The 18,468-nt window shown below is 44.7% G+C and overlaps 1 protein-coding gene across 1 annotated transcript; it reads right to left on the reverse strand.

Annotated features, from left to right (window-relative positions):
- Nucleotides 1–1,582: 1,582 nt before the first annotated feature.
- On the reverse strand, nucleotides 1,583–17,980 carry LOC130865228 (L-lactate dehydrogenase C chain-like). The gene is made up of 8 exons (XM_057756161.1): nucleotides 17,867–17,980; nucleotides 17,514–17,646; nucleotides 11,952–12,069; nucleotides 8,654–8,827; nucleotides 7,002–7,175; nucleotides 5,188–5,305; nucleotides 2,829–2,952; nucleotides 1,583–1,747 (listed from the first exon to the last, which is right to left on the reverse strand). Exons 2-8 carry the CDS (start codon nucleotides 17,637–17,639, stop codon nucleotides 1,583–1,585), a joined length of 999 nt encoding a protein of 332 aa, XP_057612144.1. The 5' UTR covers nucleotides 17,640–17,646; nucleotides 17,867–17,980.
- Between the last annotated feature and the right edge of the window lie 488 nt (nucleotides 17,981–18,468).

An 18,468-nucleotide genomic window follows, 5' to 3' on the forward strand; every position in this document is an offset into this window, starting at 1 on the left:
AGCAAGCACATGTGCGCGCGCACGCGCACACACACACACACACACAGTAAAAACAAGTCATTGAAAAGATGAAGCTGGGGACTGGAGAGATGGCTCAGTGGTTAAGAGCATTGGCTGCTCTTCCAAAGGTCCTGAGTTCAATTCCCAGCAACCACATGGTGGCTCACAACCATCTATAATGAGATCTGGTGCCCTCTTCAGGCCTGTAGGCAGAATACTGTATACATAATCTTAAAAAAAAAAAAAAAAAAAGATGAAGCCTTTAATCCCAGCACTTGGGAGGCAGAGGCAGGCAGAACTCTGTGAGTTCGAGGCCATCCTGGGCTACAGAGCGAGTTCCAGGGCAGCTGGGGCAGTTACGCAGAGAAACCCTGCCTTGGATGTCAATTGAAAGTGACTGACAGTTCTCCAACACTGGGCAGCCATCCTTAGTTGAAGCACCCCGAACACTGTGGCTCACTGGGACAGAGTCCTGTCACAGCACAGCAATGCCTCCTGGGTGCTGACGCCACCACGCCCAGCCTTACCCTGCCTCAGAAGTTGTATGTTTTCTTCTGAAATACATGGTCTTTTTAAAAAGTTTTATCATGCCGGGTGGTGGTGGCACACACCTTTATTCCCAGCACTTGGGAGGCAGAGGCAGGTGAATCTCTGTGAGTTTGAGACCAGCCTGGTCTACAAAGCTAGTTCCAGGATAGGCTCCAAAGCCACAGAGAAACCCTGTCTCGAAAAACCAAAAAAGCTGGGTGGTGGCGCACGCCTTTAATCCCAGCACTCAGGAGGCAGAGGCAGGCGGATCTCTGTGAGTTCGAGACCAGCCTGGTCTACAAGAGCTAGTTCCAGGACAGGCTCCAAAAACCACAGAGAAACCCTGTCTCGAAAAACCATAAAAAAAAAAGTTTTATCATTATTTTCTGCCTGTGTGTGTGTGAGCCTGGTGATCAGGGAGTGCAGAAGAGGGAGTCAGATCATCTGAAACTGGAGTTACAGATGATGCTGGGTGCTGGGGACCGAACCAGAGTCCTCTGGAAAGGCAGCAAGTTCCTTAACCATGGAGCCGAATCTCCAGCCCCTTGATAAGCATGATCTTATATTTTTTAGTAAAGACTGTGCCTAGACATGGGCACTGATGAAGCCACATGAATAGAAGAGAACACACTGTGAAAGCTCAGGGCTAGAGGAAGGATTTCCTGTGGTGTGGGAACCTCAGTTGTGCTGCAATGAGTTGGCACATTGCTCTGGTGGAGTTGAGAGCGGCTCACTCATTGGTTCCATGGAAATGTAGTTCCACCTTGTACAGACTTCATTGCTAGGCAGACACAGAGGATTTACAAAAGGCAGGAATTTCAGCTGGGCCTCGTGGTGCAGGCCTTTAACCCCAGCGCTTTGAGGCTAGAGCTCCCTGAGGCCAGCCAGGGGTCTGGAGTTTTGAGACAGGGGAGGGGAGAAACATCTTTAGCATTTATCTTTCTGATCTCAAGAGAGACTGGTGTCAGGTCATAGGTTTAACCTTTTATTATATGGAAACATTTGCAATGTGAACTATGTAATCATGCGTATGTGAAACTGTCGAATGCTGAGGCTATAACTCCAGGTCCTTCTGGACATTCCAGAGCGTTTCTGCACTCTTCCTGAGCAGGGACTCCTCCTCGGGGTTCAGGTTCACTTTCACAATGTCTGTGATGCCATTTCTTCCCAAGATACAAGGAACACTGAGAAAGATTTCCTCCTTGATCCCGTACAAGCCCTGAAACACAAGCTCACATCACTGTCTGGTTGCCACCATGCAAGAACACTTCAGACTAAAAACGGGCAGGAGCCTACAGCATCAAGCAGAGCTATGCAGAAGGCAGAGTGATCCTTGGCAGGACTCAGAGCCGTCTTTGTCCCGGACCACACGGACAGCCAGTGACAAGAACAATGTGCCAGAGGTCTTAAGTCAGGTCCCAGAAAGATGAAATCACCCTCCCTGAACAGGCGACCTTGATGTCTAACGGGAAGTGTGTGGTGCTGTCTTTCTGTGACCTTTCTATCTGGGTACCACTGAGGGGACAGTGAAGGCTAAAGCCGGTGGTGACCAGGAAGTCTCTACTTTGTACCTTTTAATAGAGGGCACCACTGAGTTTGGACAGCAGTTGCTACAGATGGCTTCTCAAGCCTTCACACGTGAAATCCCAAAGGACAAGCCCAGAGCTACCCAAACAGGCCCAGTGTAATATGTGGGGACATGTCCTTGAGATGTAACCCTACCCCTCTGTACCTCTTAACTGCCACCTTTCCTAGAGATACACCCTAGGACTCTCGGGCGGGACAGGGACCTGGAGACGAGGACGTATGGTACTCAGCTGTGGAATTCTGGCCAGTGGCCCAGCGTTCTCTCCACTCCCATAGCCATGGCTACAGAAACAGCTGTGAGACTCCGTTATAGTCTGGGCAACCCATACATCTGCCTACATAAGCCAGAATCTACTGTCCCCTACTACCTACCCCATGGCCACCCCTGGAAGACGAAATGCCTAGTGAACTCTTCCCATCTTCCTGCCGCCCATCCCTCTGGGGCTGCCTTTGTGGGTGGCTGTAAACATGTCAGGTCCGAGCACTGAGGGTCAGGGTCTATAAACTGACAGTGCCCCAACCTCCTATCCATGCCCAGAATCTCACGCTCTCTACAACTTTCCTGGGAGCACAGGGTGGGCCCCTCGTTCCTGTGTTCTTCCGATACTCCTTCCTGCGGGGAACTCTCCGTCACCTGCCTCATTCTGAAGTTACTTTACGCTCAATCTCACCAGTAACCCGGAATGATAGATGAACATTTCTTCTGGGCATACCTTAACCAGTGTGGAAACTGGATGCACCTTCCTAAGATTCTTCAGTATTGATCCTGTCAGATCTGTCACAGAGAGCCCGATAGCCCAGGAGGTATAGCCCTTCAGCCGAAGGACCTCATAGCCGCTGCGGGTGCACAAGGAGGGAAATCAAAATCATGAGAGGTCGACGGAGAGACAACCGTGCTGCTTCTGAAGGGTCTGTGTGTCTGTGCCCTGCGAGTCACATTTTCTCAGAGTTCTTCCACAAGTGTTTATGGCTTATAAGATAGATCTCAGCCAGGCACAGTGGGGGCACAGGTGAATCTCTGTGAGTTCCAGTCCAGCCTGGTCTACATAGTGAGTTCTGGGCCAGCTAGAGGTACACAATAAGACTCTGTCTCAAAAAAATAAGTCACATAAAATGTCATTTTATTTCACCTAAGAATCAATTCGGCCGGGCAGTGGTGGCACATGCCTTTAATCTCAGCACTCGGGAGGCAGTGGCAGGCAGATCTCTGTGTGCCTTTAACCCAAGCACTCAGGAGACAGAGGCAGGCAGATCTTTAGAGTTCTAGGTCACCCTAGTCTACATAAAAACCCTGCCTCAAAGCAAAACAGCACAATGACAACAACAAAAGAATCGGTTCTTCTTTACCATGAAGTCAGAATACTAGGGCATATGCACCACAAGACAGAATTAACTTTTACTTATTGTTTTGATTTTTGCAAGACAGGGTTTCTCTGTGTAGCCTTGGCTGTCTTGGACCAGGCTTGGCCTCAAACTCACAGAGACCCGCCTGCTTCTTTCTCCTGAGTGCTGAGATTAAAAGCATAAACCACCACCACCACTTGGTGAACTTTTAATATTTTATTGCTGCTTAATTATCTAAACATAGATTCCAATTACCTTAAAAGTTACTACATACAACTTTCCGACCAATTTAAGTGAGTGGTGCAGGCCTCAAGTGATGGTGCACATCTTTAATCCCAGCACTTAGGCGGATGAAGGCAGAAATCTCTGTGGATCAGGGCCAGCCTGGATGACAGGATAATACTCTGTCTCAAATATATATACCCGTATATATAATCAGACATGTCCATCAAAGAAACTCTGAGGAATAGATTAAACAAGTAACTCAAGTTGTAGAGTGGTAGTACAGATAAAGAGCCAGAGGCAGGTATGGACCATGAAGGCCTCCTGTAGGAATGTCAGAAGCCTGGAATGCTCCTCTCACAAAACCAAAGATACAAAGCTACAACACAAAACTACAGGCATTTTCTATGTGAAATTAACTCCCTTAAAACATTTATTTATTTGTGTGTATGGGCATTTTGCCTGCATGCATGTATGCATGCATGCATGTATGTATTGTGCATGTATGTATGCATGTATGTATTGTGTATATGCATGTACGTATGCATACATGTATGTGTGTATGCATGTATGTACATATGTATGTGCATCATCTATGTGCTTGATTCCCACAGAAGCCACAAGATAGCAGCAGATTGCTGGAGCTAGAGTTACAGATGGTTGTGAGCCACCATGTGGTTCTGGGAATTGAACTCAGGACCTTTGGAAGAGTAGCGAGTGCGCTTAACCACTCTGCAGACACCTGCAAAATTTATTGCATTTTTTTCAAGACAGGGTTTCTTTCTCTGGGTAACTGCCCCAGTTGCCCTGGAACTCATTCTGTAGCCAGGCTGGCCTTGAACTCAGAGATCCATTTTCCTCTGTCTCCCAAGTGCTGGGATTAAAGGTGTGCACCACCAGAGCTCAGCTTGAAACTTTATTTTAATTTTTTAGAGTTATTTATTTATCACGTATACAGTGTTCTGCCTGAATGCCATAAGAGGGCACCAGACCTCATTTTTGATTGTTGTGAGCCATCATGTGGTTGTTGGGAATTGTAGTCAGGACCGCTGGAAGAAGAGCCAGTGCTCTTAACCTCTGAGCCATCTCTCCTACCCTCAAATTTTTTTTTTTTTTTTTTTTTTTTTGGTTTTTCGAGACAGGGTTTCTCTGTGGTTTTGGAGCCTGTCCTGGAACTAGCTCTGTAGACCAGGCTGGTCTCGAACTCACAGAAATCCACCTGCCTCTGCCTCCCAAGTGCTGGGATTAAAGGCGTGCGCCACCACCGCCCGGCAAATTTTTTCTTTTTATTCCTTTTGTTTTGTTTCTTGAGACAAAGTTTCTTTGTAACTTTTGAGCCTATCCTACCTAGTACTTGCTCTGTAGACCATGCTGGCCTTGAACTCACAGAGATCCTCCTATCTCTGCCTCCCAAGTGTTGGGATTAAAGCTGTGCACCACCACCACACAGTCAAAATTTATTCTTAATAATGATTATTGGGGCATTAATCACAGAACCGCTGTCACCTTTCCACCACCTGATTGTGGATCTTTTTCCACTGTTCCTGGTCTGAGTCAGTTCCTAATGCTGGGTTCAGTGACTTCAGAGGTACGCCAGCAACGTTCACACCACTCCACAAGGGCACTAAGAAAACAAAACGAAAAAACAGCTCTCCTCTTTGCTCCTCTTGCCAAAAGCTGAGTCACTTGCTTGAGTTTAGTGCTGGGGTGTTTTGTTGGGGGGAGGGGATTCTGTTCTGGTTTTGGTTTGGTTCTTTTAAGAAAGGACCCAGCTACCTTCCAATTCCTATCTTCCTGCCTTTGCCCTGAGCGCTGGATGGCAAGCATATGCCACCACACTTGGCTAGAGTTGACTGACAGGTTTCCTTCTTTTTATTTTAAGATTTATTTTATTATGTATATAGTGTTCTGCCTGCGTGTGTGCCTGCATGCCAGAAGAAGACACTGGATCTCATTATAGATGGTTGTGAGCCAGCATGTGGTTAGTAAGAATTGAACACAGGACCTCTGGAAGAACTAACCTCTGTGCTCCTAACCTCTGAGCCATCGCTCCAACCACTTGTTCTTTGTTTTTAAGAAAGGCTGGCCTCAAATCCCGTGTACAGCCAAAGATGGCCTCAAACTTCTGACTTGCCTGCCTCCACCTCACCTCCCCAAATTATTAGATTTTAGGCATACATCACAACTTTTGGCTTTTGGTTGGTTGAGAGTGTTGAACTTTGTATCTGAGGATGTCTGCAAACCCCTGTCTCAGACTTTTAAGTGCTGCCATTACACTTGTTCACCACTGCACCTAGATGTATTTTCTTTTTTAAAAAATATTTATTTATTTATTATGTATACAATATTCTGTCTGTGTGTATGTCTGAAGGCCAGAAGAGGGCACCAGACCTCATTACAGGTGGTTGTGAGCCACCATGTGGTTGCCGGGAATTGAACTCAGGACCTTTGTAAGAACAGGCAATGCTCTTAACCACTGAGCTATCTCTCCAGCCCCCCTCCCCACCAGTTGTATTTTCTATGCGTGTTTTAATGTTAGGGTGCTAGCTCACATCATATATAAACACAAGAAGTTAGGGTTTTTCTTGTTAAGATTTACTTTATCATTTTTCTTTGTATACTGTGATTTTTACTTAGGGGTACATGTGTGTTTGTATGTGGGTTTGTGCACATGAGTGGATCCGGCTGGAGAGAAGGCTCAACAGTGAGGAACAGATAACGCACCCACATCAGGCAGCTCACAACCCACCTACACCCCAGTTCCAGGGAGATGCAATACCTGGCCTCTGCAGGCACCTCCACTCAGGTGAACATACCCACACACAGATAAGCATACGTACATGTAATTTAAAATAATAAAAATAATTTTGAAATATTGTCTATTTCAAACTAGCTAGGTTTTTTAGTGTTCTCAGCACAGAGAATGATAGATTTATGAGGTGACCACAAAGCTGAAGATGCTGACGTGATCACTGTGTCACATACATATGGATCAAGACACCTCAATGTACTCTCCACATATGCATAAGTATGCATCAATAAATGTTTTTCATTGTTTCAGACAGGGTATTGCTTTGTAGCCCAGGCTGGCCTAGAACTAGCTATCCTCCTGCTTCTACCTCTGAAGTTCTGGGATTCCAGGTAGACACTACCATGCCTAGCTCAATTAAAACAGTCTGGAAAGCATACAAATAGAAAAAGCATACACCAAAGAAAATAAGAAAATAAAAATTATTCATCTATCCCGGCGAGAACGGGCTCTGAAGAGAAGCGTTACTGAACCCCGGAAGGGCACTTACACCATCACTGGCTACACTCACCGCTGGAGTCGCCGTGCTCACCAAGAACGTAGCCATGGCAACTTACAGGGTGGACACCCAACTTCTCTCCAATCAGGTAACGGAAACGGGCAGAGTCTAGGTTACAGCCACTCCCAATTACACGAGTCGCAGGGAGGCCACTTATCTTCCATACCACGTAAGTCAAAATATCCACTAGGAAGAACAGTTTCAAACAGCGTTAGAGAAAGATCCATAGCCATTTCTATTTACAGGCACTTTTATAAAAAGATACATTGTCTGGAGTCAAATGCAGATTCATCGGAGTTTAAAGTACAGTGGATCTAAAGAGTAGAGACGCTCGGGGCTTTCATGTAAATCACTCGCCCGTACAGTCTTACAGCATCTTCTGAGATACTCTAAAGGCTTTTCAGCAAATCTAATAATGGGTCAGTTTCTGCCTCTTTAGCCTCCTGGATTTCCTGTTTCTATTGCCACCTGCACTATCAGCGTTACCTAGAACAGTGCGTGGGCACAGCCAGCGCAGGCTGCAGGTGTGTTGGCAATGCAGAAAGATCACAGCAACTTGTGCAAGCAGAAACGGAAACGTGATGGCTAAGGCGCAGTCAAAAACTGCTGATCTGGGTCCCGAAGACACACCCAAGAAAGGAGGGCAGGAAGGTTTGGGAAATTGCTTAAGGTCTTAGCCATTTAAAGAAAATTCTGTCCAGTCATTAACTGATCACTAAACAAACGCAGTGGAAACTCCTGTGCCTTGTAACCGAAATCTACAGACTGCAGACTCATGAAACCCAACCTCAAGAAGCCACAACACACTTGGAGGTGAGGAGGATTTGACTTGCAAATGTTTTTGTGGAGGGCTGGTGAGATGGCTCAGCAATTAAGAGCACTCACTGGCTGCTCTTCCAGAGGACCCAGGTTTGATTCCCAGCACCCAAATGAAACTTACAACCATCTGTAATTCCAGTCCCAAGGAATCCAACACCCCTCTCTGACAGAGGTTCTAGGCATGCATGCAGTGGATGGACATACATGCACACAAAATACCCATGTAAATAAAATAAAATAAAGAAAAATTAACAGAGCTAGGAAGCACAAGTGATAGTAGAAAGGGTGTCAGCACACAATATCTGGCCATACTAATCTTCAAAAATAAGACACTAGGGCTACACTTTGGAAAGGCTGACAAGTGGCTGGATCGTGATGGCGCATGCCTTTAATCCCAAGTGGCACTCGGGAGACAGAAGCAGGCATATCTCTGTGAGTTCGAGGACAGCCTGGTCTACAAGAGCTAGTTCCAGGACAGGCTCCATAGCTACACATAAACCCTGCCTTGAAAAACCAATATATATATATATATATTCCTGACACATCCCAGACACAGATGAACCTAAAATAACTGTGCTTTATAAAAGGGCCTGGATAGAAAAGCTTGTACTCTCTGCCTGGTTTTGTTTTGTTTAGGAAGTTCCAGGAAATGTGTCAAGCGGCCCTGCAGCGGTGAGAGAGATGCTCCAGATCTACAGGGATGGCACCATGATGGCGTCTATCAAAACTTGTGGCATGGCAGACTTTGAGTGGACGAAGATTATAACACACAAATGCAACCTTAGCGGAGTTTAGAATGGAATGGTGCAGGCCAATCATCACCCCAGAGGAGACGGGGTCCTTACCTGGGTTTGAGACAATCAGTATTTTACAGTCGGGGCTGTTTTGGACTATGCCGGGAACGATGGATTTCATGATCACAACATTGCGCTGGACCAGGTCAAGGCGCGACTCTCCCACCTTCTGCCTGGCGCCAGCTGTGATGATAACTAATTTGGAGTTGGCAGAGACACTGTAATCTAAGAAGGAAGCAGAGGACGGTGTTTGGACCAGGACTGACACCATTGCGCCTGACTCGTATTCGTCTGTACCTCCACATCCTGGGTTTGGAAAAAGACAAGACTGCCCACACTGTAGCATCAGGCATACCAGACTTGTTGCCAGCTTTCATAAAACCACCTCCTAAACTGCCACCTGCTTTAACCCACATTCCCAGTTGTCAGAAAGGCCTAGGGCAAGGAAATCAGCAGCTCTCGGGCTTCAGTTTTTGCTTTCTTGTGTTGCTGGGAATTGAACTAACAGCCATGCCACCACTGAACTAAATCCCCAGTGCCCTGACGTTTTAGCAATACCCAATTTAGAACTCGCCAGGTGGCAGTGGCTCACATTTTTAATCCTAGCACTTGGGAGGAAGAGGCAGATGGATCTCTGTGAGTTCGAGGCCAGCCTGGTCTACAGAGTGAGTTCCAGACAGTCAGATCTGTTACAGAGGAACCTTGTCTCAAAAAATCAAAGAAAAAAAGTTTAGAACTCTTGAGAATTTCTATATCTGTTTTAGGATTCTAAAGGAAAGAACAGATTTACCTCTAATTATATAAGAAACCATATTTTAAGCCGGGCGGTGGTGGCGCACGCCTTTAATCCCAGCACTTGGGAGGCAGAGGCAGGCGGATCTCTGTGAGTTCAAGACCAGCCTGGTCTACAAGAGCTAGTTCCAGGACAGGCTCCAAAACCACAGAGAAACCCTGTCTCGAAAAAAAACAAAAAAAAAAAGAAACCATATTTTAGATTACAAATAAGTCAGATCTCTAATTCACACAAGTAATAAACCAAAATGTTACTAAATGTAATTATCAGCCTGGAAATTATTTCACTTACTATATCCAACCCTAATAAGACAAGCTTTGCTTATGATTATTAAACATTAGATGCTTTTTCAATTAGCAATGCCTTTAAGTATCTAAGACATTTATATTCTCATTTATTTGTGTGTGTATGTGCGTGAGTGTGCCATGCCATGGAATTCATGTGGAGGTCAAAGAGCAACTTGGGGGAGTCAGGACTCTCATTCTATCATACGGGTCCCTCAAGTTGAACTCAGGTCATCAGGCTTGGTAAGAAGGGCCTTTATCACACTTTAAAAACCAAGACAATGAAAACAAGGTCTCGGGGCTGGAGAGATGGTTCAGTGGTAAAAACACTTCATGATTTTTTAGAGGACCCAAGTTCAGTTCCTAGTACCCATATCTGGTGGCTTCCAACTTCCTCTAACTTCAGATCTGGTGATCCAATGCCTTTGGCCTCCACAAGTCCCTGCAATCATGTGCACATAACTACTTGCATGTACATATGTGTGCGTGTGTGTATACACAGACACATCATGTAAAAAATACTAAAAATAGGGGCTAGAGAGATGGCTCAGTGGTTAAGAGCACTGCCTGCTCTTCCAAAGGTCCTGAGTTCAATTCCCAACAACCACATAGTGGCTCACAACCATCTGTAGTGAGATCTGGTGCCCTCTTCTGACCTGTAGGCATATATGCAGACAGAATACTGAAGATACTGTATACACAATAAATAAATAAATCTTTACAAATAATACTAAAAATAGGCAGGTTGTGGTGGTGCACACCTTTAGTCCCAGCGTTTGGAAGGCAGGGGCCGGGAGCTCTCTGTGAGTGTGAAGCCAGCCTGGTCTACATAGTGAGTTCCAGAACAGCCAGAACTATGTAGAAAGACCCTCAAAAAAGCAAATAATAATAATAATAGACATATAGTTGATAGAAAGACAGGTAGATAGATAAACAGAAAAGTCAGAAAATTAACTAAAATTACGGTTACATATTTTGGGTCAATTATGAAGTGTTTGCGGGGCTTCTCCAGGATACTTTTTAGTTAAATAACTACCACCAGTGGTGGTCATTTTATGACTTACTCATTTAATATTTTATGAGCTTGAGTATTTTGCCTACATGTATGTCAGTACACCACATGTCTGGTAGCAGACATCAAATCTCTTGGGGTTACAGATGGTTGTGAGACACCCCGTGGGTGCTAGGAATCAACCCAAATCCTTTACAAGAGCAGTGAGCATCACTAACCACTGAGCCATCTCTCCAGCCCCAAAGGGGTTTTGTATTGTTCTGCCTTCCAAATTTCCCCCATTGCAATTTAATATTCTTTTTAAAAATAATAACAATCAGGCTTGCAAATGTGGTGGCTTACGCCTTTAATTCCAGGAGTCAAGAGGCAGAGGCAGTTGGATCTCTGTGAGTTTTTGGTCAGCCTGGTCGACATAGCGAGTTCTACAACAGCCAGAGCTACATAGAATCTGTCTGAAAACAAAAACAACAACAAACAATAAATGAATTAATGAAATCTTTACTCTGGGCTTGGTGGAACACACTTTTAATCCCAGCACTCCGGAGGCAGAAGCAGGCAGATCTATGTGAGTTTCAAGTCAACCATGGCCATATGCTAAGATTCTATCTCAAAATAAATAAATAAATCAAGTGGAAATTAGCCTTCAAATTGTATGTCCTAATGTATGTATGCTGGTAATTTTTGATTTTTTTTTTATTTGATATTTTAAGACAGAGTTTCCCTTAGCTGTCCTGGAATTAGCTCTGTAGACCAGGCTGGCCTCGAACTCAGAGATTTGCCTGCCTCTGCCTCCAAAGTGCTGGGATTAAAGACATGTGCCACCACTGCTCAGATCAGTGATATTTTTAATTATATACTTATTGCAGTCAGTTTGGTAAAGTTAATTAATTACCTTTTTGATTTTTTTATTATGTTTACAGTGTTCTGCCTGCATGTATCCCTGCAGGCCAGAAGAGGGCACCAAATCTTGTTACAGATGGTTTTGAGCCACCTTGTAGTTGCTGGAAACTGAACTTAGGCAAAGCTCTCAACCACTGAGCCATCTATCCAGCCCACCTTTTTGACTTTTTGAAATGGGTTTCATGTAGTCCAGGCTGATCTCAAACTCAGTATGTAGCTGAGGCTGGCCTCAACTCCTGATCGTCCTTCTACCTCCACTTCACAAATGTTGGGATTATAAGGTATCCAAGCCGTTACATATGACAAAATTGAGTACTTCTTACGAATCTTTGAAAGTGAAATTATCACACTAAAATCAACCTTTCCCAGAGATGATTTTTGGAGTGTTGAAGAAAAGGCTGCCATGCAGAAGATCCAGGGTCTCTCCCTTCAGTTTGTCTGCATCAGCATCAATAAGAGCGAGTTCATCAGCCAGATTCTGAAACACAGAAACATCACAGATACCATGGCCCAGACCTTTAGGAGACCAAGAAGGGTTCCAGGGTAGAGGGCGGAGCTTCACTGACAAAGTCCCTGCCCTGTGTGTAAAGCCAAGCCAGATCTCCAGCACTGAAATAATAATGACAAATTGTTATATGTCCACTTTAAAACCAGTGAAATCTTGTAGGCTTTTGTTTTGTTTGTTTTTGGTTTTGTAGGATTTTTTGTTTTAGTTTGGAATGATTTTATTTTTTTTAAGACAGGGTGTGTGTGTGTGTGTGTGTGTGTGTGTGTGTGTGCGCGCATGTGTGTAGCTCTGATTGAACTAGAATTTTCTCTGTAAAACAGGCTGGCCTCAAACTCACAGAGATCTGCCTACCTCTGCCTCCTGAGTGCTGAGATTAAAGACATGCGCCACCACTTCCTGGTAAAAATGATATAGTTGCTTAATATGCAGGGAGAGACCAGAGGTCCAAGTGAACAGGTGAATGCAGGAGAAGTATCAATTGCTTTACCTTTACAAAACCGTAAGAATTTTATAGAATTGCATCTTTACATTTTTAGAGATTATATTTTATTATTTACATTTATTTGTATGTGGGTATCTGCATGGTGTGTATGTGTAACATGTGTGTAGTAAGTACTCAGAGACCAGAAGAGGGCACCAATCCTCCAGAGCTGGAATTCCAGGTAGTGAGTCCACTTGATGAAGGGGCTGTAAGAATAGCAAGTGCTCAGGCCGGGCTGTGGAGGAGCACGCCTTTAATTCCAGCACTCGGGAGGCAGAGGCAAGCAGATCTCTCTGAGTTTGAAGCCAGCCTGGTCTACAGAGTGAGTTCCAGGACAGGCTTCAAAGCTACAGAGAAACCCTGTCTCAAAAAACAAAAAGAAAACAAACAAAAAACAAATTCAATGCAATGCCCAGCAAAATTCTTCAAAGACCTCAAATGAATGGCACTCAACTTCATATGGAAAAGCAACATACCCAGGATAGCCAAAACAATCCTAGGCAATAAAAGAACTTCTGGAGGCATCACAACCCCTGACTTCAAACTCTACTACAGAGCTACAGTACTGAAAACAGCCTGGTATTGGCATAAGAACAGACAGGAGGACCAATGGAACCAAATAGAAGACCCAGATATCAATCCACACATCTTCAAACACCTGATCTTTGATAAAAAAGCAAAAACTATCAAATGGAAAAAAGAAAGCATATTTAACAAATGGTGCTGGCATAACAGGATATAACATGTAGAAGAATGTAAATAGGCCCATATCTATCACTATGCACAAAACTCAAGTCCAAATGGATCAAAGACCTCAACATAAAGCCAGCCACACTGAACCTTATAGAAGACAAAGTGGGAAGTACTCTTGAACGAATTGGCATAGGGAACCACTTCCTAAATATAACCCCAGCAGCACAGACACTGAGAGAAACAATTAATAAATGGGACCTCCTGAAACTCAAAAGCTTCTGTAAAGCAAAGGACATGGTCAACAAAACGACAGTCTACAGAATGGGAAAAGATCTTCACTAACCCCACATCAGAGGTCTGATCTCCAAAATATACAAAGAACTCAAGAAATTGGACACCAAAAGACTAGAAGAGCTAGTTCCAGGACAGGCTCCAAAACCACAGAGAAACCCTGTCTCAAAAAACCAAAAAAAAAAAAAAAAAAAAAGAAAAAAAAAGAAAAAGAAAAAAAAATGTAGTACAGACCTAAACAGAGAACTCTTGACAGAGAATCTAAAATGGCTGAAAGAGACTTAAGAAAATGTTCAACATCCTTAGTCACCAGAGAAATGCAAATCAAAACAACTCTGAGATTCCATCTTACACCTGTAAGAATGGCCAAGATCAAAAACACTGATGACAACTTCTGCTGGAGAGGTTGCAGGGAAAAGGGAACACTTCTGCATTGCTGATGTCAATGCAAGCTGGTACAACCCCTTTGGATGTCAGTGAGGCAATTTCTCAGAAAATTAGGAAACAACCTTCCTCAAGACCCAGTAACCCAGCACTCGGGAGGCAGAGGCAGGCGGATCGCTGTGAGTTCGAGACCAGCCTGGTCTACAAGAGTTAGTTCCAGGACAGGCTCCAAAACCACAGAGAAACCCTGTCTCGAAAAACCAAAAAAAAAAAAAAAGACCCAGTAATACCACTTTTGGGTATATATCCAAAGGATGCTCAATTGTGCCACAAAGAGATGTGCTCAACTATGTTCATAGTAGCTTTGTTTGTCATAGCCAGAACCTGGAAACAACCTAAATGCCCTTCGACCGAAGAATGGATAAGGAAAATGTGGTATATTTACACAATGGAGTACTACACAGCAGAAAATATAATGACAGCTTGAATTTTGTAGAAAAATGGATGGAGCTAGAATACATTATTTTGAATGAGGTAACCCAGACACAGAAAGACAATTATCACATTCACTCACTCATAGGTGGTTTTTAAACATAAAGCAAAGAAAGTCAGCCTACAAACCACAATCCCAGAGAACTTAGACAACAATGCAGACACTAAGAGAGACTTACATAGATCTAATCTACATGGGAAGTAGAAAGTAGAAAAAGACAAGATCTCCTGAGCAAATTGGGAGCATGGGGACCTTGGGGGAGGATTGAAGGGAGGAGGGGAGAGGCAGGGAAGGGAGCAGAGAAAAATGTAGAGCTCAATAAATATCAATAAAAAAATGAAAGAAAAAATATATAAAGAACTCAAGAAACTAGACTTTAAAATGCTAATTAACCCAATTAAAAAATGGGGCAGTGAACTGAACAGAGAATTCTCTTTTTTTTTATATTTTATTTATTTATTTATTTATTTATTTATTTATTTATTTATTTATTATGTATACAGTGTTCTGTCTGTGTGTATGCTTGCAGGCCAGAAGAGGGTACCAGACCATTACGGATGGTTGTGAGCCACCATGTGGTTGCTGGGAATTGAACTCAGAACCTTTGGAAGACCAGGCAATGCTCTTAACCACTGAGCCATCTCTCCAGCCCCTGAACAGAGAATTCTCAACCAAAGAAGTTCAAATGGCCAAAAGACACTTAAGGTCATACTCAATCCTTAGCAATCAGGGAAATGAAAATCAAAACAACTTTGAGATACCATCTTACACCTGTCAGAATGGCTAAAATAAAAAACATCAATGATAGCCTTTGCTGGAGAGGATGTGGAGTAAGGGGAACACTCATCCATTGCTGGTGAGAATGCAATCTTGTGCAACCACTTTGGAAATCAGTGAGGCAGTTTCTCAGGAAATTGGGGTCAACCTACCCCAGGATCCAGCAATACCACTCTTGGGAATATTCCCAAGAGATGCCCTATCATACTACAAAAGCATTTGTTCAACTATGTTCATAGCAGCATTATTTGTAATAGCCAGAACCTGGAAACAACCTAGATGCCCCTCCATGGAAGAATGGATAAAGAAAGTGTGGAATATATCCATATTAGAGTACTACCTAGTGGTAAATAACAATGACCAATGACATCTTGAATTTTGCATGCAAATGGATGGAAATAGAAAACACTATCTTGAGTGAGGTAACCCAGACCCCAAAAGATGAATATGGTATGTACTCACTCATAAGTGGATTCTAGCCATAAACAAAGGACATTGAGCCTATAATTCGGGATCCTAGAGAAGCTAAATAAGAAGGTGAACCCAAACAAAAACATAGTTATCCTCCTGGATATTGGAAGTAGACAAGATTGCCAGGCAAAAATTGGGAGCTTGGGGTGGGGGTGGCATGGGGTAAGGGGAGAAGGAGAGAGAGAAGGGAGAAGGGGAGAGCTTGGAGGAATGGGATGGTTGGGATGGAGGAAGGGTGGATATGGGAGCAGGTAAGTAGATATCTTAATTAAGGGAGCCATTTTAGGGTTGGCAAGAGACTTGACTCTAGAGGGCACCTGAACTAGCCCTATCCTATAGCCACACTGATGAATATCTTGCATATCACCATAGAATCTTCATCTGGCGAGGGGTGGAGATAGAGACAGAGACCCACATTGGAGCACTGGACTGAGCTTCCAAGATGCAAATGAGGAACAGAAGGAGGGAGAACATGAGCAAGGAAGTCAGGACAGTGAGGGGAGCACCCACCCACTGAGACGGTGGGGCTGATCTAATGTGAGCTCACCAAGGCCAGCTAGACTGGGACTGATGGAACATGTGATCAAACCGGACTCTCTGAATGTGGCTGACAATGAGGGCTGACTGAGAAGACAAGGGCAATGGCACTGGGTTTTGATTCTACTCCATGTCCTGGCTTTGTGGGAGCCTAGTCAGTTTGGATGCTCACCTTCCTAGATCTGGATGGAGGGGGGAGGACCTTGGATTTCCCACAGGGCAGGGAACCCTGACTGCTCTTTGGACTGGAGGGGGGACAGGGAGTGGGGGGAGAGGGAGGGAGATGGGAGGAGGTGGAAATTTTTAATAAAAATAGTAAAAAAAGGAAATTTATTCTGAGCCAGGCAGTGGTAACAAAAACCATGCCTTTAATCCCAGCACTCGGGAGGCAGAGGCAGGCGGATCTCTGTGAGTCTGAGACCAACCTGGTCTCCAGAGCGAGTTCTAGCCAGCTGCAGCTATCTATGTAGTGAGACTGTATTAAAAACAAAACAAACACTTTAATCCCAGCACTTGGGAGGCAGAGGCAGGCGGATCTCTGTGAGTTCGAGACCAGCCTGGTCTACAAGAGCTAGTTCCAGGACAGGCTCCAAAACCACAGGGAAACCCTGTCTCAAAAAACCAAAAAAAACAAAAAACAACAAACAAACAAACAAACAAACAAAAATGCATTCTCAGGGCTGCAGAGATGACTTGGGGGTGAGAGCTGACTTTGCTTCTCATCTCCCTCGACAAGTTTCCAACACTGATCAAAGTGACATGGGGCTGGAGAGAAGGCTCTGTGGTTAAGAGCCCTGACTGCTCTTCCAGAGGACCCAGGTTCAATTCCCAACACCCACATGGCAGTCCGTACCTGTCAGTAACTCCAGTTCCGGGGCTTCAGATGTGCACACAGGCAAAAACTAACTGACATTAATTAAAAATCAATTATTTTTCAAAAGGGATCTAAGTGACCGTGAAGCCCACAGGACTGGGGCATCTGCGCTCAGACAACCAGGGCCCGGTACCATAGCGTGAGCTACCACACCATCTCTCCTCCTCTCCCCAAGGATTTCACACAGTCCGGCCTACCCTCAAACTTGATCTGTAGCAATGGATGATCTTGACCTGACCCTCTAGGCCTCCACCTACCAAGTACTGGGATGACAGGCCTGCGCTAACAATCACACCTAGCAAATGTTTAAATCGCCAACATGACAGATTTTCCATATTTCCATTAAGGGATCAGCCCTGCAAGCCTGACCTAAGAGCGGCTTTGATTTCCTGCACCACGGCTTTCCTGCTCACCTTCAATAAGATGCTAATAGCACACGCCATGCCAACATTTCCAACTCCAACCACGGTGATCTTACACTGGGAGGTTTTAACTTCTTGAGTTAGGTTCTGAATTAGCTGCTCCTTGACAGTGGACATGCTGAGCCTAAAAGAGTAGAGGAAAATTTCAGTGGACACAGAGCCTACAGCCAAGACATTGAACAATATCTTTTTTTTTTTTTTTTTTTGGTGAGGAAGTGGAGTTGAGGCAAGGTTTTGTATTGTATCCAGTGCTGGCCAGAAAGTCTAGGTTGGCTTTGAACTCATGGCAATCCTCCTGCCTTAGCCACTCAGAGTGCTGGCATTACAGGCCCGTGCCACCATACCTGGTTTAGGAGCTACCTCTTGAGTCTGCAGATCGCAGGAGCCAGGGGAGGAGGGAAGCCAGAGAATTCCCTAGCTGGAGTGTGGAAACAAAGTGAAGCCTGGTGAAGCAGAGGAGACAGGTTCCTCCCTGCTGAGGCAGGCTCCTCCCTTCCCCAGAACCCACAAAGGCTTTCTTTCCCAGGTGGATGAAGGCACTGCCCACCGCCTCTGAGGACTTAGAAGTACACCCTTCCGCTGACCGCGCAGCCCAGGTGTGACACCCAGGACCACCGTTAGGCTCTGGAGCCAAGGCTGTAACGAATGAGGAACGCGCCAGACTCTACGTCACATGCAAGCTCCGCCCTCTGCCGGCCAGATACTTTGGCGCAAGCAAGCATGCCCACTGGTGCATCCTCGGCATCTGAAAGAGGACCTCTATGAGGTTTCCTAAGCTGCTAGGGGAAGGTCTGCATGCATTGAGACCACACAGAAGATGGCAGTCAGCTTGGAAAGCGCCTCCTTGAAGGCCCTGCATGAATTGCGCTATCTTTCTGCTGCAAGGAAATGCAGAACTTGCAGACTGAGGAGCATACTCCATGCTTTTGCCCTTACATCTGTTTGT

The sequence above is a fragment of the Chionomys nivalis genome, chromosome 23 (genome assembly GCF_950005125.1).
Source record: "Chionomys nivalis chromosome 23, mChiNiv1.1, whole genome shotgun sequence".
Lineage (NCBI taxonomy): Eukaryota > Metazoa > Chordata > Mammalia > Rodentia > Cricetidae > Chionomys > Chionomys nivalis.